Source organism: Xenopus laevis, chromosome 1L (assembly GCF_017654675.1).
Source record: "Xenopus laevis strain J_2021 chromosome 1L, Xenopus_laevis_v10.1, whole genome shotgun sequence".
NCBI classification, from domain to species: domain Eukaryota; kingdom Metazoa; phylum Chordata; class Amphibia; order Anura; family Pipidae; genus Xenopus; species Xenopus laevis.
This window is the reverse complement of record NC_054371.1, coordinates 151,615,241-151,642,196: the sequence shown is the minus strand read 5'-3', so window position 1 is coordinate 151,642,196 and position 26,956 is coordinate 151,615,241. Positions and strand designations below refer to the sequence as shown.

Here is a 26,956-nt window from a genome sequence, read left to right as displayed (position 1 = left end):
ATGACAGAGTTAATCTGAATGTTGGTGGTAGTGGCATTTGAAAAATGAATGTATAGTGATCCTTGAATACAGAAGGAAATGTAATTGTCTCAAATATTCTATTACAGGTATGGGACCTGTTATCCAGAATGCTTGGATAACGCATCTTTCCGTAATTTGCATACCCATACTTAAAGTCTACTAAAAAATAATGTAAATATAAAATAGGATTGTTTTGCAGCCAATGAGGATTAATTATATCTCAGCTGGGATCAAGTATTAGGTACTATGGGAAATGGCCTTCCGGTTATTCAGAGCTTTCCGGATAACGGGTTTCTGGATAAAGGATCCTATACCTGTAAATCTACTCATTAATAAACATCTTGCACATTGTTTTGCTGTAAAAACTCTGCATAGTTTATTCTTCTATGTTTAAATAAGTAATTTATTTTATTTTTTGTGTTATTTTTCTTGGAATACAAAATAATAAGAAAAAAAAACAATTCATTAAGTTTTTCACAACACACACAGTCAGCTCTGCCTAGTAACCTGCTAGCTCTGCCCCACCAAAGCAGGGGCAGGAGCATGCAATATACTGCATATTAATTAAGTTCACAATCACACATAAAAAATAATTTACTCTTTCCCTCAAAATACAACCAGAATCTTCCTCAGTTTCGTGAAGGGGTGAATGCTAATGGGAGTAGGGGTAAAGGTAATTCTCAAATATCAGGAACAGGCTCAGCCAGCCCCAGAGCAATCAGTGATATAAAAATGTATAAATCAGTTATAAATCCTAGGGATGGTGCAAGGAAGAATCCTCTAAAAAAAAGAAGATTAAATTGGCTCTGGGTGAAATTGTTGCATTTTAAAATAAAAGTGCAGACCTGTCTTGGGGACTCTGAGACATGCTGGCGCTGGAAATTAGTGGGACTGACCACCAAAACAGTATTATTATATTATCCCCTATGGTGCCTAAAGGAGTTCAGTATAGTTTATTGAATCTTGGAAAGCTGTTGTATTTCCTAACTGAAGACCATTAGGGGAACAGCCCTGAGTGACCTTTCTTGCTTCTGATTGCATTGAATGTTATCAACTTGTAGGGGCCATGTGCCCAGTGTCTCTGTGGTGGAGTATATCTCTATTTGAGAAGAGGGGTGCCCCCTACATAATAGCAGCTCCTTAGATTTGGGGTGGAGTGTTCTGATTTGAAGATCACAGAAAGAGCTCAGCTCCTGGGCCTGTGTTTCCCCCTGCCCCTAGTACATCTGACCCTGCCCCCCCTCCCGTGGCACTCAGCAGTTTTTCATATCTAGCTCTCCAGCCGTCCCTTTCTCGGGTGATACGGGCCACCTCTTGTTGAAGATGTTGAAGTTGGCGAGAGAGCTGACATTTTTCTGTCTCTAGGACATGGCGCTGCTGTACTCTCTTGTATCGGCATGACTGGGCGTATCCACGGTTCTTCAGGGTGCGCCTGCGCTGCTTCAGTCGTAAGGCCTCCTCCTTACTGAACCCACGAAGCTGCCGGTTCAATTCCCGGACAGACATTCCAACCAACTGGTCATCAGAAAAGCGCTCAGACAAAGGCGAAAGCTAGGGAACAAGAGGAGTGGTCTGTTAAGGCAGCTAAGAAATAGAGAACAGGGTAACCTTGAAAATTTAAGGAAATTGGTAACATAAGGGTGCTGTGGTTTAATACAGTCATTTTGATAAATACTCTTTTTTTGTATAAGTGCACAGTTTATTTGTTCGCATCCAGACAGCAGACCAGTTGCTTTTGATGATGGTTTGCTGTGTGTATTACTAGATCTGTAGAAAACTTTGTAACATGTATTACATTCCCCTATTATTCTATTAATTCTCTCCTTTTAATCCCCCTTCTGGCTTCTTTTTCTGGTTTCCTCTCCCTCCTCCCACATCTCTTGATATTAGCAGATTAAGTGATCAGTGACATGTCCGGCTTTGTGTCTATAATGGTACTGACAAATCCTCTCACGCACAGTGTCACACATATACACAAAGCATCTTCACCTATTACTATATACAAGACTACTAAGCCTTGATGAAAGGGCCTGAGCAATGTTATGTTTAAAATCAATCATAGTGAGAAATTCACAAATCCATTTTCTTTGGAGGGAGAAACCATATCCATAGATTTTGCCAGCTAAATCAGGAACTATGTTAAAAGTGCATCATTTTAGCAAATTTTATAAAGTGCAACTTGCTGCCTTCCAGTGCTGGGGTCTTGAGTTCAATTCCAGTCAGGGAACTATCTAGAAGATGTTTGCATGTGTGCATGGGTTTCCTCTAGGTACTAAGCTTTTCTTTAACACTCCAAAAGCACATAAATGAAAGTTAATTGGCTCTTGAAAATTGTACCTTGTTAGTATGAATCTTAGGGCAAGGGCACATTTAGAGAATTGTCTGCTTTACCCTGCCTGCATTTTATACACAGGCAGAAGAAAGCAAATCTACTGTATACATGCCCTCACTCCAGTAGCTCCATTTACAGGCATGTATGGAGCTGCACAGAGCAGATATTGATGTGAAAATGCACACTATCACGTTTCTTCACTGATATCTGCTCCATGTAGCTCCACACCGGCCAACACCAGGCCTATCAATAGAGCTACAGAAGTGAGGGCATGTATACACTGACAGAGGAAAGTGGACAACCCACTCAGCAAGGATTTGTGTTTAACACATTTTAATGTAACTCATTCATTTTTATATTAAGACCATCTCCTGTTATTATTCCAGTCTCTTATTCAAATCAGTGCATAGTTGCCAGTGTAATTTTGACCTTTACAACCAGATTGTTGAAAGGGCAAACTGGAGAGCTGCTGAATAAAATGCACTCAAAAACACACATAAAAAATGATAACCAATTGCAAATTGTCTCAGAATATCACCCTCTACATCATACTAAGTCAATTCAAAGGTGAACAACCCCTTTAATAATTTTTTTCTACACATAGAACTGAACAAAAATATCAAAAACCCACAATTTGCCTCAACTTTATTTTTAATTGACAGCTCCACGTTTGAAATATTTGGGGAAATGCCACACGACAGAAATTGACTCTTCTTATCACCTCAGTGCTATTTTGTACTCATTTCCCCTGGGAGACTGACCCAGACTGTCTGTCACTGGGTATCCTGTGAGAAATCATGTGACTGAAGGTTCCAGTAAAATTCATTTTGATCACCATTCACATGTCTCATCTGCTCTCTTTTCTTCTTGTTTCCAGGTAGGCAATGGTTAGGACATGCTAGGCTGTCAAAATGTGGAATTTATCCCACATCCCAAATTTCTTCTTCTTTTTTTGCTTTTATATTCTTGTTCTTTTTCACTGTATAATTTTTCAGATTATTCATTAATTTAAATTAATTTCTGTCTCTGTTCAGTATGCTTTTGTTCCTCAGCACTTATTTTTCACTCACCTGGTGCTGTTGTGCATTCATGTCTTCTGGGCTTAACAGGTAGCCAACGGGGTGGGAGCTGTGGGGATGTGGCCTGTAACCCCCTTCCATACCCTGCATTGTTGGTGCTCCACCACCTCCCATTAGGACCTCAACAGCATCCTCTGGTGTCAGTGGTAGTCCTTCGCCCCCCATCTGCTGCTGTAAAGCTGCCATCCAATACAGTTCCTCCAGACTAGGCCTGGGTGGACATGACTCAGCTTGGTCACTGAAGGTAGGTGAGGGTGGCACAGAACTGCATGGGGTTGAACCCAGAGAAGGAGGAGGAGCAAGACGTGAGGCCCGAGGTTCAGGTGGTTCCCTCTTCACCTCAAACTTCATTAGATCAAAATCATTAAGGTATTCAAGGGCCAAGGGAGTGCTGGGTAGATCAGCGAGTGCCATCTAGATCGAGAAAGCAAAATTGAAGACATAGTTAATAGATTGATAATGCCTAAGAAAATTACCTTTCGTGATTATTAAACAAACTAAAGATCAAAACTCAAACAGTAGATTTGAGAACAATCAAATCTTAGCAAAATACCGTTGGGGGGGAGGTATAGAATTTAGATATGGAATTTAGTTTAAGGGAGACATAAAAACTGTGGAGTGTTGACTATTTAGTACTTTTATAAGATAACTGCCAGGGTTCTAACAGACAACAATAAATATAAAACCAATGTTTGGAAGAAAAATGAGTAATTATTCTCAACTGAGTCGTCACCCTAATATGATCACACTAGGGTTGCCACCTTTTCTGGAAAATAATACCTGCCTTCCTATATATTTATCTTTTTTCCCTAATAATAACATTGGGATCAACCATCATTTTTACTGGCCAGGCGGTAAAATACCAGCCAGGTGGCAACCCTTGATCAGACTTTTAAAGTCTAAGAAACGTCTCCTTGTCAAATATGCTGGCGTATAAAAAGTTGGAAAACCTCTGCCTTAAGGTGGTTGTACATACCCAGATTTGTCTGGGTAATCTAGTAGGTTTTACCCATATTTCCTGGCCAAGTATATACAAGTTGAAGATGATCAACTCTGCACATGGATAAGGCATTATTACAAGTGGAAGTGAGCAGAATAACAGCCATCATTCTGAATTAATACAACAATTCAATAGTGTAGATTTAACCTGTGGGACCCTAAGTTTCATGTATGACCACCAAAGAGTACCTAAGGTTAATTTTGGCCAAAATGCTGTCCTGGAGAGGCCTGTAACTAAGGAGGGGATTGTATAATAACACTGTTAATTAATGTAGGAGACAAGGCTCCATTTGATGTGAAAAGATCAAACATGAACAACAGCTTGACCCTATAAAGGAACTAATCAATACACAGTATGGGGCAGATTTATCAAGGGTCGAAGTGAATTTGAGGGAATTTTCAAAGTAAACAAATTCAAAATTTTAAGTAATTTTTTGGATACTTCGACCATCGTATAGGATACTACGACTTCGAAATTTGATTAGAAGTAAAATAGTTTGAATATTCGACCATGCGATAATCAAAGTACTGTCTCTTTAAAAAAAACTTTGACTTCGCCAAATTAAACCTTGCTGAAGTGCAATGTTAGCCTATGGGGAGCTTCTACAGCATTTTTCTAAGTTTTTTAAAGTCGAAGTAAAATCGTTCGATCATACGATAAAATCGTTCAAATCATTAGATTCGAAGGATTTAACAATTCGATCGAACAATTTTACTTCGACCGCAGAATACCCAAATTCGATGAAAAAAGTTCGAATTCGATATTGGAATTCGAAGTATTTAAATTCGATGGTCGAATTTCGAAGTATTTTTTACTTCAAAATTCGACCCTTGCTAAATCTGCCCCTATATGTTACTTTCTATTGCACCAATCCCTGGCCATCCACATATAAGAATTCCTCAGATGATTTGATTCAGGCTTATTGATATCACACTATGATAATCAATCAATTTCCTTTTTCTGGTTATGAGGCCACATGAAAAAATAGTGAAGATGTTATTTGGTATGCTCCTAAATACCTTTCAAGAATATTATGCTTGACCAAGTCGGGACGATATATGATCTAGAAAGATAGGTCCTAGTGTATTTGAATGTCAAAGGGAGCTTAGACAGTAAGCTTCACTTGGACAGGGACTAATATGGGACTGACTTAAACAGTGTGTGCAGCTCCTAATACAGGTATGGGACCTATTATCCAGAAAACTCAGGACCTGGGGTTTTCCAGATAAAGGGTCTTTCTGTAATTTGGAACACAAAACCTTAAAGGGGAATGTAATATGCTTCATTATCACAAAAAGACGTTCACAAAGATGCTTGCTAGCGTTAGCAACTTCCTCTCAAAGGAACCAAATTGCAAACGTTCACAGTGTATGTAATAAAAATTTCTCAATGCGTATACCATGCGTATACAACGCAACCCCAGAGCAGGTGGTAAAGGTCCACAATGCACAATTAAGAATCTCAATGCAATAAAAGCCTAACAAAGAATATTACATTGCGACAGGTGAATTTTTATTCACAAACTTTTGCTCTTTGTGAATTTTATAACATTTCTCCCTAAGTCTGCTAAAAAAAAAAAAATTAATTAAACCCAATAGGATTGTTTTGCCCCCAAAAGATCCTTTGGGGGAAATGTAATAAAATTTGCAAAGAAAACAAATTTGCGATTAAAAATTTGCATGCGGCAATGTAATATTCTTCATTGGGCTTTTATGACATTGCGAATTTTAATAGCGCATTGAGAACCTTTAATACCTGCTTGAAAGTGGAGTAAACTTTTGGAAAAAACTTTTCATTAAGAAGTTTTATTACATACACTGTACACCATCGCAAACTATAAAATTCACAATCACTATCCTACTGTCGTGTGAGGGGCAAAGTGCCCACAAAGGCAATTGTTCACTTTGTTTTAATATTACAGAGGTTAAGGAAATATTTTTTTTAAAATGTGAATTATTTGGTTAAAATACAGTCTATGAGAATTTGTAGCTTTCTGGATAACAGGTTTCCAGATAACAGATCCCACTCCTATATACATTTTCTATAGACCACTACCTGCCAAAGCAGTAACAATATAGCCGGATACAATTTGCTGCCTGAACATAATATACAATAACTATAGGTTTCAAGTCACTGAAAGGAAATTACAGGGATGGGATTTAGGTTTAATTAAATGTTACAAAAAATATATATATTGTGTAACTACATAGCTGTTTTAAGTACTGTCTGTCTATCCTCATCAAGTCTTTATAAAGGACACAAGCCTGTTTTGTGCAATGTGTAGCCAATAAATCTCTATTCCATCTAACTTTCTTATCCACACCACCCTCACTTCAAATGGTTAAAAACTGTATTTTCTATTAAATTGCTCTCATCTCTTTCAGGATTCCTTGTTAAAACACCATCCCAGAAAGTAGGATATGTTTCCCAAGACCTCACTTGTCCCATAACGTGAAGATAATTCTGTCTTTGAGCTGCTTCTTATCCTGGATTTAGTACTCAGCTCTGAGTGATACTGTCTGACAACCTCCTCCTCAGCTTCCCATCTTCAAAAGAGCATCATCCAGAACACTTTATAGTGGATGAGTGTGTAAGGGGGAGTTATTAGGAAAAGAGGTAATATGAATAGCAAAATAAACTTTTAAAGACATACAATGATTGCTAATAGCAAAATAATAATACAAATGTATAAAATAAAGTATGTTGAGTATTATTTAGGCTAACAAGGGGATACCAGGTTGGATTCCTAAAAGTAATGTTTCACTTTGCTTGAGGATATCAGGGTCACTGAGCTTCAGATCAGAGAGGTAGGAAGAGGATTTAGGAACACATACTGATTAAAAAGATGTATAATACATGGTCCAGCAATCTTTTCCAGGATTCTGGGAGTTGTAATGCCCAAAACCTGGGTTGAGTTATATTAATGTAAAGTAGACTTTTTTCTGTCTGGTGAATAATGTGTTATAGAAAAATAGAATAAGCACTTCCCCAGTTCTGTATTGTATTAAACATTTAGCAATTAGTCATTAATCCATTCTACTAATATATTTCAGTCTATATGAACAAGAAACAAGTGAAACTGGAGGACTTACATAGCTCCAGTGAGATCTGTATCCACATTTTTACTTTCTATTTGCAGTTTGCCTTTCTAATGACCCCAAGGGCATTATTCTTGACACTATTTGCATTGATTTGTGATTATATACTGCTTACACTCTAAACAGTCTAGAAATTGAAATTGGTTAGAATGTGTAGGAGAATAGGCAATAATCATTATAAGACATGCTGATACTGATATATTTCTAAAATAATTGTACAAAGCCTGCAACAAGCATAACCCAGATGGGTATGATAACCAGGCACATGTTTAATTGACAAGTGCATGAAGCAGGTAGGAGTGTAACTTACTCTGAATGTGTAACACTGGGCTCAGCTCCTCCTTTTCTTTGCCTTCTCACAGATCCCCATACGAGTCCTGGGCAAAGCCTGCTCTGCCCCTTGGTGCCAATTTACCGAAACTTCACTCTCCTAAACTGCCCTGTCTGCAACTAATGACCCAGGTGCAGGGGTTAAATAGCAGGCCTGTGAGCTCACATTTATCTCATTAGCTGCTCTCCAATGACTGCTGCTGGAGGCTGGATGAGGAGGGGACAGAGGGCAATGAGAGGGGTTAGAAAATTATTCACAGAATGTTGGAGCGGTCAGAGACAGGGCTAAATCTCTCTAGTTAGGGGGGTGGGCAGAATGTACGAGGTGGAGGGCGGAAATGTTGGCACTGTCTCTGCCCATTCTACATGTGAGTTCTACCCAGTAACAATGTAGACACATGTGGTTGTATGAATGGATAAAGTTTAACAGATGACTAAAAAAGGAGACATAGATAGATGGAGATAGAGATAAATGATAATAGATAGATAGATAGATAGATAGATAGATAGATAGATAGATAGATAGATAGATAGATAGATAGATAGATAGATAGATAGATAGATAGATAGATAGATAGAGAAGGAGATATGTGGTCAAGAGGAAGATAAATTAATTAATAAAGACAGAGAGAGAGAGAGATAGAGCAATAGATAGATCAACTTAATCACTGGATACTTAAATAACTGGATATTGTTTGGTTAGAAAGATAGATAAGTAATAGAATGATGCATTGGGTAGAGAGATAGATAGATAGACAGACAGACAGACAGACAGACAGACAGACAGACAGACAGACAGATAGATAGATAGATAGATAGATAGATAGACTGATTGATTGATAGATGTGATATCACTCCTGCATAATAAATAGACCATCTTTAATATTAACCATTATTAGCAAGTCACCTCTACAAACTAACTGTATGGCAAAGGCTTTGTTGCCTGTACATACTAATGTGTACAAACCGCTGCTGGCCATACAACAGTGTGTGTGTGTCAGTTACAGGTGTGAGTAGTTGATTAAAAGGGGTTGTGTGTATCACTGCTGTTTGTAATACAAGTAAACTTTATTTACACAGCATCAATAGTGTTTGTCAAGCTGTACAACTTAAAAAGCAAGGTAATAATATTATACTGAATGCTGCGAGCAGGCTACTTGTAGAAAAAAAGTTAGACACTATATTTCAGAGGTTTGTTGTATAATAGTGAGTACCGTTATTTTATGTGACACAAGTGCATATCAGTGGCTGTGTGCTGGAATACATGTATCCAAAATGTTGTGCTCCTGGCGTTGATTTGCCATTGTGCGTATCAGGTGTGGGTCTGTCTTCGTGTGTCAGGCTGTCATTGTGTGTGTGTGTTTGTGTGAATCCCTCTCTAATCCCCCTGTCACAGTGTATTAGTTACAGGCAGTGCCTCTATTGTTGGGTTAGTGCGGTTACCGTGGGGTCACACCGACTACCTCCCCCTGTCCATGATGTAATGGTGCCTGTCCCCCCCCCTCCAATCTCTGGATAATTAGCAGAATGAAGTGTTAAAGGGATTACACAAAACAATCCTTTAAAGAGAGATGGGATTAAACTCACGCAGTGACATACAGACAGTGTGTATATACAGAAAGATGGGTAGCAGATTGAGGGGGAATGAGGAATGGATCTGTGTAAATATATCAATAAAGAATTGATCTTAAAAAATTGGGCTGTCCAACCTGTGACACTACAACTGCCCTTGAACTACAGCTCCCAGAATTTATTTAGAGATGTCAACTAACCCCAAGCCAGGGTGCTGGTGCTGCAAATTGGGAATATTTGATATACACAATGTTGGCTTGGAAGTGGAAGTGATGACCTCAATCATCAGTCAGATAATTCTTCAATCTTGGATGTATCAAAACCTAATCTCTCCTAAGATTAAATGGTAACACAAAATAAAATTTCAGTGTCTGGAATAGATCATAATCACTCTAATCACATGTGGTTGGTTAATATCTTTAACCCCTGTATTGGTTAATATTTGTATATAATATGTATATTTGATGTGTACAGCCATCTATTGCACATCAATGTGGAAGATTTGGACCTTTAAATATGTGCTATTAATATAATAACTTCTCTGTGGAATGTTTTTTTTTTTTTATATGGTCATTTATCTGTGCCTGCCGAGTGTGTGTGGGTAAAAGTATTACCACAAATATGAATACAGGACCCTCCACTGGGATCTTTGTAAGACAAGCAGGATATAGAAAGTAACACATTAATGGCAGATATTACAGATATTGCAGATATTATGGATATTGAAGCAACATGGCCTTTCTAAGCTTGAATGGAATCACCAAGTGGCCATGAATGGATTATAAAAGGGTAAAATTTGGTGAGGCGCATCACAGCAATAGTAGAAAAGTATTGCTTGAAAGAAGACAGCGTGAGAGGGTGAAACTAAAGAAATAAGATGGCAATGAGAAAGTTGAAGAATAAAAGTACAAAAAAATGAGTGAATGTAGCAAAAAGGGGATATTATTTTGGATATATGATGGCTATAAACAGATGAAATTCAAATATACCAAATTATACTGAATGTATACAAGATTAAATATACAAAATATAATCACTTCAAACGAATGGAAAAGATTAACAAGCCATAATGGACTATTGCCTCAAATCAGCCGAATAAAATATGCAGATTCAGCCCCCCTACACTGGCAGTCTGCAGCGAATTTTGGTGAGGATATCATACCTCCCAACTGTCCCGTTTTTCTTGGGACAGTCCTGATTTTAACAGCTCAACCCGCAGTCCCGGATTGTTACTGAAATGTCCCAAGTTTCTCTTTGATCTCCCGCACTGAACAGCCAGAAAAAGATACAAAGTTTCTGAAATGTAATTAAATAAAGAGGCTTTTGGAAGAGAGCCCAGAATACTTGGCAGCTACACGGCAGATACATTTTTAACCATTTAAGATACGCAAAAATACAATTGTAACTATTTAAGATAAGCAAATCTCTTGGGGAATCTGTGACTTGCAGCTTAAAGGGCAATTCACCTTCATTTGCAAAACTGTAATAACCCCCAGAAATGTGTTAAAACTTTCCATAACCTACCAAATTTTATAAAATCGATGTGGTATTTATGGGAATGTGGCCATAAAATGGGAATAGTAACATGGCAGATCTTTTTGTCCATCATTCTATTTTACAAATGATAGGAGGTATGGGATATGCAAGAGTTTGAATACTCACGCCGAAATCTGCTGCCTGTGCCTGCACCTGGGCTGACACAATGGCGGCAGGAGCAGCCCTGCACCTAAACAAATAAGCTAATGATTCAAATTTGATTTTTGTCATACAGGTATGGTATCTGTTATCTGGAAAACCCATTATCCAAAAAGCTCCCAATTACAGGAAGGCCTTTAATGAAATAATTATTTTTTAAATGATTTATTTTTTCTCTGTAATAATAAAACAGTACATTGTACTTGATCCCAACTAAGATAGAATTAATCCTTATGGAAGGTAAAACCATTCTGTTGTGTTTGATTAATGTTTTAGTAATTTTTTAATAGACTTAAGGTATGGATATCCAAATTACAGAAAGATCGCTTATCCGATAACAGATCTTAGTCCTGTAACTACAAGTGTTTTTAGATCTGAAGCACAACATACTGCTTCTTATGCTTTATTGATCATCTTAAATACAATAAAAATGTATATTGACTACACTACTATGCACTTGTTTGCCACTGAAAAAAACATTAAATGTAACATATACTTTTCATGAGTTCAGATTGTATTTTAATAGTATATTTAAACACCTGCTGTGTTTACAACTCCCTTAGCGAAGAACTATGGTCCAATATTATAAGCTTATGTACATCTGAGCTGGACTGGAAAGAGTCTATAAAAGCTGGTTTAGGGGCTTTTCTGAATATGTATTTAACCCTTGTTATCCTTTCCAAAGACCAGAGTGATGGGAGTTTCTCAGCACCACTCATGCTAAACAACCCTGACCATGTTGAAAAAGTAAGGGTGCCAAAGGGACCACAGAATTCCAAATGTATTCATCACGACAATCTGAAATCAAATAGTTTCATTTTTTTTAATACACAGTTGTGCATAAGCCTTTTAAACATAATTTTGTTACAGAGGTACTAAAAGATATAATGTTTACAATGAACGTTGATTTTGATGTTAGTTAGCACTTGTATATGCAGAAAAAAACTGAATTGAACAAATGTTCATACTGGTACCTACAGTGTCAGTACAGCTGAATGGAAACAAGTTGATCATTTCTTGACTTGCTCGTGAATATAGTTATTCTGACATTATGTGCCTGTATTGTGTTTTTGGATTCAAAACAGAGGTACTAACTTGCACGCCACTCTAAGGACCATGCCCTTCTGTCTTAGGGTCCTTCTACAACTATACATTTAAAATGCTGTGCAAACAGACTACGCTTACATATACTTATGTAAAGCCAAAAGACACACTTAATCTATGTGTGTATATGGCAGTGTGACTTTTTTATAATATATCACAATGCTATCCAAACCACTAGGGACAGATTGGCCTGCCAAAATACTAGAGGATCTCCTGAGGGGCCCCAGGCCACAGTGGATCTCAGTATGGGACACATTGCATTAGCCCTTTCATATTTTCACCATAAGCCTATACAGACTTTATACCAGTGGTTGCCAAACTTTCACAGTTCAAGCTCCATTAAAGATTCAACATTTTCCAACCTTTTCCCCTTTGCATGTTCAATCTTTGGTTAGGGCCCACTTATCTTATGAAGTAGGTAGAAATATTGGGGAAATATTGCTGAATTAGTCATTCTGCTATACAGGCCAGGACTGGCAATCTGTGGGTTCTGGCAAATGCCAGAGGGGCTGTATAAGGTGCCATAGAAAGTCGTATTTAGTTGGTGGGGGCTGTTTGGGCCTCTTTGTACCTGAAATGCCAGGGACTATTTTAATTCTCAGTCCGGACCTGCTGCTATAGTTCCTAGAATATCTAGGACAGAAAATACATATTCACCTCCAGTCCCAGGACAAGTAGTATTTTCACCCAAGGCATGAACTAATACATTAAATGTGCCCCTGCTCACTACCTGTAAATCCTCTCCCACCCCCCTCCACACTACCTCCATCAAGACATATATGTACAGTGCCTAGGGTTGCCACCTGGACAGTATTTTACCGACCTGGCCGGTAAAAATGCTGGTTGATCCCAATTTTGTTAATAGGGAAAAATTATAAATATATAGGAAGGCCGGTATTTTTTTCCGGAAAAGGTGGCAACCCTAATGGTTCCCCCTGTAAATCCACCCCACCAACACTACCTCCAACAAGTCCCCACAGAGACAGAACTAGGGGGAAAATGGCATTCCTATGAAAAATACAAAGAGTTACAAACCTACACCTGCACAAGCAGAATACCAATAACCCCCCTAGTTAGGCCTAATACTCAAGCCTAAAATACGCCCTGTGTGCCTTCAGCAGTTGTCTGTAGGTTGTAATGAATACAGATGCTGTCAGAGGTTGTGCTCTGGTCATCTCTTTAAAGTTTGTATCACTATTTCTGAAGCACATATTTCTGAAGCATGATGTCCCTAACAGTTTTTTATATGTTTACCATAAGTGCAGAGGATATGACTACAATACAACTTGTTCCATGTTGTGTCACACCATGGCTTTGGATTTAAAGTGGTGAATTGTTCTGGAAAATGATTCAACAGATGCAGGACCCCACCCCCAGGCACACGTGAGTGAGAAACTTCTTTGATGAAATAGACAAGTGAAACACACACAGATGAACACAGCCTGTAATAGTCATGCAGTGGGCTGGATTCTATAGAATTTGAAAAACAGGACTTCACCCCAGGTAGAAAGCATTTATCCTACCTATCAGGCCCGGACTGGGAATCTGTGGGTTCTTGCAATTGCCAGAGGGGCTGCTATACATTGCCATAGACAGTCAGTATTTAGTGGGCTGGTAGGGGCTGTTTGAGCCTCGGTGTACCTGAAATGCCAGGGCCTATTTTAATTCTCAGTCCAGACCTGCTACCTATTCTGTTCTTTTAGCAATATACACAGGAGAGGCTCAAGTTTTAGTTTCTCTGCCTGGGAATCACTTTCTCTGATGTTTCTTGCTTGTACAAAATAACCTACGGAAATATTTAAATAGTTCTGTTGGTTATTTTGTACAAGCAAGACACTCACTCCGTAAGATATAGTTAATATGGTGCAGCAATAATAGTTCAGCTCATTATGCATTACCTGTATGGTAGGCTTAGTGCACTTAAAGTAAGTCTCATGTGGAGCACTGACCCAGTAACAGCGAGTACCTGGAAAAGATTTTTAACAAATTAAAAATATTCTACACCTTTTCATTAATCAGCAGTACACGTTTTATAACTATTTCTGAATTCTTCTCAATGTATAAACAAGATACGCTCTATAAAGATAACCAAACTTATTTTAACAGCACAACTTATTGAAAAATACAAATAACACTCAAAATATCATATTTCGGCCCTACTCCTAAGTATCTAAAGCAGTTTGAAACAAAACAGATATATGTTTTTTAAAGGTCTCAATGGAAATGTCATTAAAACGCAAATATTCTGCAAATTCTGAAAAACAAAAAGATTCAGCCAAACAGAACTTCACAAAAAAGGAAAATGTAAATCTAGACAAATTTTCAATACACATTGATTAAAATAGTTTTAAAGTTATTCATATATGTAATTGATATTAAAAGCAGTATCTGTCTGATTCTTTATATTACCTGCACTCCTTGCTGTGATATATATTTATTTATTATTTTTAAAATAATTTTAAAGACAAACATTTTGTAATTAATGTATATTGGAAAGTTGCTTAGAATTACATTTTCTTTTATCAGGGTTTTTATATTTTTATTTATTTTTTTCTACTATGTCATTCCTCTTTCTCCTTTGCTTTCAGCTATAGGCTACTGGCACATGGAGCATTGGATCTGCTGCTCTCAGCCTGTGTTTTGTTTTTTGCAGACTGAAAGAAGCGGATTTGCTCACTTCCCCAACTCCGGATCCACTTCTCTTAGCCTTCAAAAAAAACACAGGCTGAATGCAGTGGAGCCGATGCTCCACGTGGCCTCAGCCATAAAGTCACTCTGGTTAAATGCATTTTTTATAAATACAAACATTTTTAAATTTAAATATTTTTACAGCAGGAAACATGTTATTCAGATCATTAAAACACAATATTACACAATGTGAATGATAAAGGCAAATATATATAATACCATTTAGTGCCAGTAGATACCATGTTTTTTAGGCAAGCAGCAGCTACTGGATAGCTGGTTGGGCACAATTATACATAGAAACTCATGCAAAGAGTGACTCTAGTTAAATGAAGATTTTTTAACAGACTGTTAAGGTGGCCATAGATACATGGATAATATTGTAGAAAACAAATTTTCATACGATATTCGGTGTGTGTATGGCGGGAGACCGTATCGGCAGAAGACTTAGATATCAGCTCGTTGATCAGGGTGGCCGGAAAATTTTGATTGGGCGTCTTTGAAGGCACCCAAACATCGGCCATTGTGCTGAATCGTCAGATACAGGTAGAATTCTACTGTTTCTACCTGTATATCTGACAATTCAGCGCTACACATCTGAATCGAAATGAACAATCTTTCCTGCGACCAATGATTGCAAGAACGATCATAATTGTTACTTCTATGGCCACCTCTAGATTGTGTAGCCAACAGAAGCAAGTTCTTGGGTGATGGAATAGGGTATATTGAATTGGCATCTTAAAAGAAAACTAAAGTTTAAAGGGGAACTATCTCGAAAATGAAAATGTAATATTAGCTTCAGCATACTGAAATAAGAATCTTTCAAAATACAATCCATTAAAAATGTCTGAAATAATTTAATTAATCTTTACTATTCTTCTCTCAGCATCTGTTTCTCCTCATTCTGCCTTCATTTAGGAGTTGGGTGTCAGATGAATGATCCAATATATCTTATAGGGGGGCTCATTTTGCCTAGAAGATGTATTAGAGCTCACCAGAATTCTCTCTACATGTAGAATTTGTGCAAAAGGCAGTTATTTTGTTAGATTTTGTTTGTACTGCAATCAGTTATTTGAGTGAGCTCTAATACATCTGCTAGGAAAGGAAGCTTTCCCTATAAGATATATTAGATCATTCAGCTGACACCCAACTGCTGCATGAAGACAAAATGAAGAGTAACAGATGCTGAGAGAGTAATAATGGATAGAAACTTGATTATTTCAGAAACAATGCAGGATTTTTAATTGATTGTATTTAAAAAGTTTCTTACTTCAGTATGAGAAAACATATTAAATTTTAATTTTCGTGATAGCTCCCTTTTAACAAAGACTTAGGATGGAAATGCTGCACATGATATTTTGGCATTCTGTATCAATATAGCAATCACAGCCCTTTAACAGGGAAAATATGTGCCATATATTCCCCTAGTAGTGCCCCATATTATTTTCTGCTGATTGGCAACACATGTTCTGTGCTGCTTTCAGTTACTGAGCTTAGGGACCGGCACAATATACTGTATAAATATAGAATATAAATGTCACAACACAAGGCTGATTTGTAATTCATTCTGAATATTAGTACATGGCAGTTAAAAAATTTGTGCAATTTGCTTCACTCACAATGTAATAATCAGCCTAGTAGTATAAGCTTATATGACAGGCAGACCTTATTTTCTGCTTGATGATTTGAAATATCCCCTAAGATTAGCTTCTCATGAGCTACCCAGAGCACATTGAGCATGTGCAGGTCACTGAAACTCCTAAAAAATCCAAGATGGAAAACTCCTGTAGCAAATTTGAAGACCTGGATCATTATTATAGTAATAGAGATGCTGAACCTTCAAGCTAGTGCAGTAAGTTCAGTATATAAAATACAGCATTTCTAGTCTTATTCATTTTAAAGGTTTAGTGGTTCTTTAAAGGGATACTGGGAAAAAAACAATTTTTCAAAACGCATCAGTTAATAGTGCTACTCCAGCAGAATTCTGCACTGAAATCCATTTCTCAAAAGAGCAAACAGATTTTTTTTATATTCAATTTTGAAATCTGACATGGGGCTAGACATTTTGTCAATTTCCCAGCTGCCCCTGGTCATGTGACTTGTGCCTGCACTTTAGGAGAGAAATGCTTTCTGGCAGGCTGCTGTTTTTCCTTCTCAATGTAACTGAATGTGTCTCAGTGGGACATGGGTTTTTACTATTGAGTGTTGTTCTTAGATCTACCAGGCAGCTGTTATCTTGTGTTAGGGAGCTGTTATCTGGTTACCTTCCCATTGTTCTTTTGTTTGGCTGCTGGGGGGGAAAAGGGAGAGGGGTGATATCACTCCAACTTGCAGTAGAGCAGTAAAGAGTGATTGAAGTCTTTCAGAGCACAAGTCACATGACTTGGGGCATCTGTTTGCTCTTTTGAGAAATGGATTTCAGTGCAGAATTCTGCTGGAGCAGCACCATTAACTGATTCATTTTTTTTCCCATGACAGTATCCCTTTAAGGAGGGGAGGATGGCCAAAGACATTTAGGAATTCATTTTTTTGATTTGGCCTTCTCCCAAGACTCATTGGGCAAGATTCGATCTGATGAGAAAAGATTATCTCCTAATTTACTTCCAAATTTTTTGTTAGAAAGAGATGAATTTCAGTGAGAAAAATGTTTAGATCCTGATGGTACCTGCTTCAGGAGACAATCTTTCTTGCTGCTCTTTGCTTGTTGTGCTCTGCATTGGATGCTTCCCAGAAACCCATTGTTTCCATGAGCCTTGAAAACAAAGAAGCAAACATGGTTAGTTCGGGGATAAGAATGATCTCTCTTGATCAGACCCGTGAGTGTTTCCTCCCTCAGCTTACAAATAACCTTTACACAGATATACCAAAGTGAACAAAACATCAACATTAGTAACTGTTGATGGAAATAATTCTGGACAGACTAATCTGACAATTAGGTAGTACATAGTATCCTACATAGATGCCCAGGTTTGATGTCTTCCATTTAGACCTGAACTTTGTTGAACTCCCTACGCTCAATATGTGTTGTAGTCTTCATTTCATTATGTTACCTTTTTTGTTAGATCCCTGTACAGGCTGTGTATCTAAGTTGCCCTACAAGTATCAGTCGAGAGGCACAAACACTGTCCTTTACCTCACTACATGTTACATATCTCGGATTTTTTTTTACCAGTGACATTATCAGTTCTGAATTACCTTGCAGGACAAGATTTGCTCTTAGGCCTCTTAGGCAAAGATGCGGATTTTACTGAACGTTACCTCTTGCGCCAGACTTGCCTTTGCCACCTCAAACCAGGCGAAGTGCAATAGGGTAGATAGGAGTTCCTCAAAAAATAGTTGAAAATTTTTCTAAGTCCCAAAAAACGCTAGCGTCTTTTTCTTTTTTCAGGGTGATAGGCCTCAAAAGAGCATACATTTTTTGGGGGGTAACAGGCTTCCCCCCTACATTTCCTAACATATGGCACATAAACTATACATTGGGCTCATGTGTAGGGCAATATAACAACTCTTTTATTAAGGTTTCCCGGGCTTGTGTAGTGTAATGTATTTGCTGCAACATATACAGTACGTCCATTCAACTTTAACTTCCCGCTGTATGCAAACTAGCCAACGCTAGCGCAACTTTGCTTCACTTGGCGCAGTAAGGCTAGCGTAACTTTGCCAGAGTTCAGCACCCTGGACCAACTTCAGATTTTAGTGAATTAGCGGAATCTACGCCTGGCGAAGTGTTGCTGGCAAATTTTCGGAGGTTATTAAATTTGCGCCATAGTATCTCATTATTGCATGGGTGTTTCCTGTTCACTATTCCATAGGCTCTTTTATTATCATTATTGGCACACCTCTCATAGACTCCCAGAACCTTCCTATATGACTATCTTTCAATGGGGCAATTGACTAGATCATTTCAGAAGTTTCCTCCACTGCAAATTCCCAGGGACACTCTGTGCTAGCAATATTCAGATGCTTCATGTTACCCCTAACAAAGAGTTTCCCCTGTCCTAATTGTCCTTGAGACTATAGCTTTGCTGTCCTAATTGTCCTTGAGGCTATATCTAAATGGCCTTTGCCATAGTCATTTTCCTACATTTGTATCCTTGATAGAAGCCCTGAGCGATGGACCTCAAAGAGGAGCTTGAACCAGAAGATCCATTTTCATTACTAAATTTTGTATAAAGCAAGTCTATTTTTAGCTTTATGAGGGTGTCAACCATATCTTTGAATTATATCAATACTTTGTAATCTCATGTTGTTCCAATAGGCTTTGTTCTTATGTTCCAGAGCTATGTGCAGCCATTTTGCAACAGTGGTATATACACAAAACAGTGGGATTGAACTCTGAAAACCCTTTAAATGGCACACCCTTTCTAAAATAAAGCATGTGTATTCATGCACGCAACTTCTGCAGTCGGATGGCTGCCCTGAAAGGTGCTTTGTAGTATATAGTACAATTCTGTTTTATGCAGATTTCATAAACTAATACTTTGCAGTTTATACACTTTATTTACACACTAAAAAGATATACTGAGGCTTTCCCCACTTTGCCATTTTAAGAACCCTGTATTGTTTTAGGTTTATAATTTGTTGCTTGATGGATTTGTTGCCCTAACACCCTGCATCACAATTACAAAAAAAAATTACAATCGATATAGTAAAGTGTATAATTGTTTTTACCTTAAGTTAAAGCTGTAATTTACACTTCAATTTTAAACCACCTCAGACCTGGTGTATCCCACTGAAGTCAATGGACAAACGAGGCAGTGAAAAATTGTGGAGTCAGTTACACAGTAACATACACAGAATAATACAGGCTTCATGTATTCTTTTACAAACTTGATTGGTATATTCTAATGCTGTTTTGCCATAATTGTATAGATATGCTATTTATGCTAAAAATATATCATTGAACATAATACAGAAATAAACATTTATAGGAGCAAGAAATCTATTGCAGAACACAATGTTCCAAATGTATAAGGAAACTAAATGTAAACAAAGCTTTTATTTTTTTAACACTACTTTATTCCAGAGTGTGATATTCCAGTGCAGCCTTTGTGACTCACTAACACTAACCAAAGCAACCAATTTATACAGCAGTGTTAAAGTTGTGCTGAGACTAGTTTATATAGGTATTTTAACTAAATAAACTACCAAAGCACTGACCTACTGACAAAAGGGTTTAGTAAGCTCCCCGTGCACAGGTCAGTGAAGTTTATCAAGCAGCAAATATTATATACAGTATATATGTAAAAAGAAATTTTGAATACTAAAATGTTAAAAAAAACTAATTTTGGTAAGCTGTTATGTTATTTTTTTCTATCTATATTTACCTCCATCATCAGCGTTCGGCAAGCAGGACATTAGGGCTTGTAATGTAAAAGTATGACGATGCTGAGTTGCCATGCTTCTGTGTGTCTGTGCACACTAATGACCCTATCTTTCTCTTGCACAAGAGATAATGGTTTGGAACTCCTGCTGAAGCATTTGGTATGACTTTGCTTTTTATCAATGACCTTATTTCTTAGATTTAGCAGATTACTTGTGTTTTTTTGCATTGTTTTAAAATGAGCTTTATTGGGAAGGGGTTATTTTTGATGGACAGCATTATTCTGAATTTGTTTGGTTAGCTATGTGAATTGCCATGCTTTTTTGTTTTTTATGGACTCCAAAAAAACAGTGACTTATAACAATAGCTAGATCTCTCATAAACTCATCACCCAGGGCCGTAACTGGAAGTTGTTGGGCCTCAGAGTAAATTTATGTTCCCTTTACCTTTGTGAATAAGATATACCTATAAACATATAATGAAAATGTTATCAGTCAGTGCTCCATTGGGCCCTCTATACCTCCAGGCAGTCACTGGGCCTGCTTCCATTATTGTTGCCCTTGCACCTTCTTTAATGTAACAGTTCTCACTCTTCTTCTCTACTGAATTATATAAATAATATATATATATATATATATATATATATATATATATATATATATATATATATATATATATATATATATATATATTGTATAATTTTCCTTGAAATCTGTATATATATAAAAAAATGTTTTAATTAATTATAAATGTAATAAAAAAAATTATATATATGTAGTTGGCCAGCTTAAATTTATTGCAATATATGGACAAACAATACCTGTTTTGTTTAAAGGGTAAGGCATTTTTTAGTAGCAGTATGCACAAAATGTCGCTGTCTTAAATATATTGATAATGGGTTGAGTGCAGAGGACTCTTGTATTTGTCTATATGTATTTTGTGGTCACAGCCTCATTGCACCCCCGCCTAATGGTTTTAAAAATTAGTGGTGAGCACAACTTTCCCTTGTTTGTTTTATATATATATATATATATATATATATATATATATATATTTATATTTATATATATAAATATATAGTTATATTCTATCTTCCCATCTTCCCCCACATCAACGCGTTTCAGTTACTTCTGAACGTCATCAGGACAACGGTTCAGAAGGAACCGAAACGCGTTGATGTGGGGATTGAATAAATTCACCTAAAATGATCTCCGTGCGTGCCTCCAGTGCGTTTAACTATTCTATTTATGAGAGAGGCACCAGGATTTGCTTTGAACGTAGTGAGTGCCGATTTTGGAAGTGACTATATATATATATATATATTTAGTGCTTCCCCTAACCTGAGAAGAACTGCATGAACTGCATCTATCATTTCCTGTAAGTAAAAGTACCAAGCTACAGTTTCTATCTTACAAATAAGGATTTTTTTGACATCACACACTGTTTATATGATTTGTAGCAGACAGTGAGCTGTTTGCTGTCTCATGTTATCTTGTCTTTGCCCATTTGCTGTACAGTACATTTTTCTTACTTCAATTTCAGCCCTTAGCAGTAGATAACAGGATTTTTTGCTTGGACAGGGCTTTTGATGATGAGCTCAGCATTTTTACATAAACATTGACCATTTTTCAGGCCATTGCTGTCCATGCCCATGCTGACCACTGCTAAAAAGCAATTCTGTTTTTTGTTTTTTTTTTAGAGTAAAATGGTCTTGTAGCATTTTTTTTCTAGTAGTAGGGACCCATAGGAAACTTATGGGATGGGACTTAAGGGGTGCTTCTAGGGTTGCCACCTGTTCGGTTTTTCTAAGTCCTGTTTGGGTCTCAACTTTCTGTTCGGGTTTCAGCCTTATGAAATGTGAACAATAATCTGGCCAATATATGAAAACCAATTAAATACCAAGATACTCACCTTGACATGGCTTAGTTGTTACCGAGTGCAGTTCATTCCTTGTAATTACAGAAACCGAAGCAAATCATCAAAAATAAGAAATATTTTTTCTAAATGAGCATTGCTGTATTTCAAAGCTTTCTGGAGAACTTATTTCTGTATACTAGATCCCATACCTGAAGTTAAAGGATTGGTCTTACTCATTGGGCAGAATAGATAGAGGGTTTCCAGACATATGGGTTTCAACTGGACATCTCAGTTTGTTAAAGGGCTGTCCAATCAAAACTTTCTGTCCCATTTAAAACATTGAGAAAACTGGACAGAAATGCAGCCAGTTTCATATAGTGATGCAATAACCCTGACCTGGCATCATAACTCCGCAACATCATCGCTGATGTCATTATGCCCACCCGAACATCACTGCTCCACCCCCAATGCTATCAGTCCCACCCCTTTGTGCAGGTTTAGCCACCTGCAAAAGTGGCAACGCTAGGTGCTTCATGGCCAGACAATACCTGCTCCTTCACGTTTGCTGGAATTGTTGCATGTGGAGATCCAGAGTAATCGCTCCTTGGACATTTTCGATCGATTACCTGGGATTGCCACACAAACCATGTTTTACATGTGTTGTTTTCAATCTATATGAAGGGTCATGTATTGTCATGTGCTTCACAGGAGAGGAGATTTTCCTGGCAGTTATGTGACCCTTGCCCCCCACCCATCATAAAGTGTTAATAATAATAATAGATTACATGTGGTGTCACGCAAGCATAACTTTGCTAATTATATACAGATCAATTGGTATCAAAAAGGAAAGCTGTGCTCACCACTAAACATTGCAACAGACAGAAGAAAATATGTTCTGCACTTAACCATATCAATATATAAGGCCATTAAGGCATTTTGTGCAAAACGTTACCAAAAACTGAGGTTTTTTTTATGTATGTGAGAATTTGGTGATCACACCCTCATTGTACCCTGCTTTATATTTTAAAGATGTAGCATTGAGAACAGCTTTGCCTTTTGCTGTTAGTTTATAGAAAAGCAGGGGCTAGTTCCTTTATCATTCCCAGTTTCTGGGGATCTTTGTCCAATAAGAAAGGGAAACCAGTGTTGGACTGGGGCAGCACGACACAGTGGAAAAACCAGATGGGCCCTGACCCTTGTGGACCCCTAGACACAAGTCCACTCTGTGCTGTTTGGTTGCTCTACTCCTGATCGCAGCAGCAAGGGAATGGTAAAAGGTACAGCACATGCATGAGGGGTTGTGGCTTGGAGGCTGCCAGCATTTTCCATGAATGAGGATAAGAGTTCGCAACTGGGATGTTGGGCTCCTGAGGTGGCAGCCTTGGCAGACCTTAGTCACTTCAGTCCGACACTGAGGAAAGCCATTTGGGAGTTTTAATCTCAGAAATGTAAACTGCAGACAAAATAATTATATAGTTGCCTTATCAAAAGGTATAATTAGAGAATTACTAACCATTACTTTGTTGCCTGTCTTATTATTTTCAAGTTTACCTACTTGACCTTAGCTCTGCCACAAACTTCTTGAGGCAGAGGGGTCCCACTAAAAAAAAATTCTTTGCCCTGGGCCCACTGTTACATTATTCAGAAGCTCTGGCATATCTATGCATGACATCCCTGCATACAAGAAGCCCCCCCCCCCAATCATATGCCCACATCAAAGAGCTTAACAGTTTTATGCCCTACTGAATGTATTAGCAGAAAGAGAAGGCGACACACTGGCATTTAAAATTATTACCATTATACTTTTCTGACATTATTTAAGACCTGTGGCTGCACTGCATTCACTTTTTTTATAAATATTTGGAGTTTTTTTTTTTTTTTTTCAATCATTTTTATTTTTATTTGCAGATAAAAAGACAAAGAAAGGAATTGTACACAAACGTGGTTCTAGATTTGTAGTCACTGGGAGTATCCCAGCCTACAGAACTCTGAAGACACATAGTACTTCCACATTGTCATCCGAACCGTACAATGAACAACAATAAACAGTTTTGTTTCAAACCTTTTTGAGTACTGTCATAGTGGTTGACATATCAGTAAGGGGGTAGAGGACACACCAAAGGAAACATCAAGGCGGGCAAGAGGCGGGCACTCTGTGTAGAAGGGATATTTGGAGTTTTTTATTACTTCCACCCTTGCAGCAATACACAATAGCAAAAACAATACAAGGTTTTACTACAGGGTTTGCTGTCTCTGATATGCTCTTTTCATTTATCTATTTTTAAATATCTAGTGGTATGTCTGTAACAATGCTCAACTCTTTATTATATTTTTGTGCAACCATAAGAATATGTGCATGTCTTACTAACAGATGTATTTATGTAGTCATTGGTAGCTACTCTGCAATATATACTTTTAAACATATAAACACATTATATACTTACTGTATACAGTGTATATACTTTTTTCCTGAAATCTCACCCCTGAAACATGTATTTTTATTCCACTGTTTATAAGCCTATTTTTATTTAATTATACTTGTGCTCTACATATTAAAGGGTTCATTTGTTTTCAAAAAGAGGACACTTCCCAAAATATAAGCTGCAGTCTATTCTTTCTAAACACTGGCATATCTGAGGTTAACAACTTATACGTTTTATTATACTGCTGTACACATACACACAGTTTAAACGCAAACACAATAGTGATGTGGACCAACCCGAAGTCCGTGGGAACTGCGGGTTTACCTACGAGTAGGGTTGCCACCTTTTCTGGAAAAAAATACCAGCCTTCCTATATTCTTGCCATTTTTTCCTATTAATAACATTGGCATCAAGCTTCATTTTTACCGGCCAGGCCGGTAAAATACCGGCCAGGTGACCCTACCTACGAGTTTGGGGCGAGTTTGGTTAGGGTTGCCATCAGGCCGGTATTGCTTGATCCCAATGTTATTAATAGGGAAAAAGCATAAATATATAGGAAGGCCGGTATTTTTTTTCCAGAAAAGGTGGCAACCCTAAGTTCAGTCGACTTCTTCACAAATTTCCAGCCCTCGGGTGGGTGCAGACCGAACTCCTAGAGCCCCTAGCGACCTGCTAGTGCCACATTTCCGCCGGACGTGCTCCTTTTTATATACTTGCATACCGGTGTACCCCAGCCGTCTTCCATGGCATTACAGTGGTTAGAGTCGGTTTCTCAGGATTTGGATTAAGGTCGGGTGCGAGTTTTTCTTAACCCCGTATAACTACAACACAAACATACAAATCACCATGAGTAATTCCACACATTTCCATATTCAGCAGCATTCCCTTCCTGTTATTTAGCAAGAAAATGCAAATTAGACATGAATGCAAGTTAACTTGGTTAATATGCAAAGTTGGATTTTAGCACTACCCATATAGCTTCTATAGAAACCATGATGAAAGGAAGGCTTTGATCCCCCCCCCCCCAGCTCTGAGGCGACTGTAAAAGTTCCCCTCCTGACTCATTCCCCTGTATCCGAAGTTTGCAAAGCTCGGTTTCATTATCCCAGTACTGCTGCCAGAGGATTTTCTTCTGTATATAATAGCTTATTCCTACTTGTCCATTCCATGCACAGCATTTGGAATGGAATATAAAATTGAGCTGCAGGCATCATTTCTTCAGATATAAATATTATGCTGCCTGGCTTTGAAGCATGAACGGACTAAGAGTTTGATATGACTGATGGTTATTTTATGTTCTGGATAAAGGGAAGAAATGGGCACGCAGAAAATTAGACTTGCCTCCAATTTTATTGCCACTTTCATTACATGCCTATAACAGAATCCAGCTTTATTTTGGTGATAAACTGCCTGCATGCTCCTGATTCAAGTATTAATTATTTAGCTGTCTATTAGTGTATGCAATGTTCTCTTTCAAGGACTCTCAACATTATTGCTTAAAAGACCAGTAACATTTTTTTCTTTGATGTGCTACTTTTTATTGCGGCTCGTTTGTGCAACAGATAAAAATGTCTGCCATTACAGAGCAGGTAGCCAAACAAAAATCCACCCATGGAATTTTAATTCCATTATTTTCAGCTGAGCTTAATATAATTCATATATCCTTTGACTAAACTTTCTTTACTTCTAGTGGAGACTTAATCTCCGAAGGAGCTGTCTGGGTTTGATGCCAGGAGAATGCTAACTGCCTGAATATGTCATTCTGACTGTAGTGTTTGTTGAAGGAGGAATACTATTCACGGGATGTGTTTTGTTGCTTGGAAAAGAGCACCTGATACCATTTAATGTAAATCAGTTACAATTCCTGTTTTACTATGATAACACCCCTTTGCTTTCAGGAAGTAGAAGAACTTGACACAGTCCTAACTTCTCAGGTTCCATTATAATGTACATCAGAATGTACTCTAGTGGTGTAACTCTAAGTCACTGGTCCTCACAGCAGTTTGAAGGAGAATTATTAAAGCTAACTAAAGAAGTAGCTAGAAATTTTGTACATTATGTTTTTGGCCTCTATACCAGCCCAGGGCAACCACAGCCCTATCAGTGAATATCTGTACCTCCAAAGATGCCCCAGTAGCTCCCCATCTTCTTTTGTGCTGATTCTCTGCACATGCTCTGTGCTGCTTTCACTTACCTGAGCTTAGAGACTGACTCAAAATATACACATAAAATATATATATATAATACACAAAAGCCATGAATATCCTGTAAATTATATCCTTATAAACGGTGAGTTCTGATGTCATCAGTTATAAACGGTGAGTTCTGATGTCTTTTCTGTCACATGACTCATTGAAATTTGTGTATTATAATAAATAAAGTACCCCCAGTTGTAAAATATGAGGATATTAGAAGTTACCTCGGAGTTCCATGACCT

General features: G+C 37.7%; 1 protein-coding gene across 1 annotated transcript; it reads right to left on the bottom strand.

Moving 5' to 3' along the window:
* Nucleotides 1-403: 403 nt before the first annotated feature.
* Nucleotides 404-20,357, bottom strand: nrl.L (neural retina leucine zipper L homeolog). The gene is made up of 5 exons (XM_018259602.2): nucleotides 20,244-20,357; nucleotides 17,582-17,668; nucleotides 14,130-14,197; nucleotides 3,424-3,846; nucleotides 404-1,572 (listed from the first exon to the last, which is right to left on the bottom strand). The coding sequence occupies exons 1-5, from the start codon at nucleotides 20,314-20,316 to the stop codon at nucleotides 1,195-1,197; spliced, it is 1,029 nt and encodes a 342-aa protein (XP_018115091.1). The 5' UTR covers nucleotides 20,317-20,357; the 3' UTR covers nucleotides 404-1,194.
* Nucleotides 20,358-26,956: the final 6,599 nt, after the last annotated feature.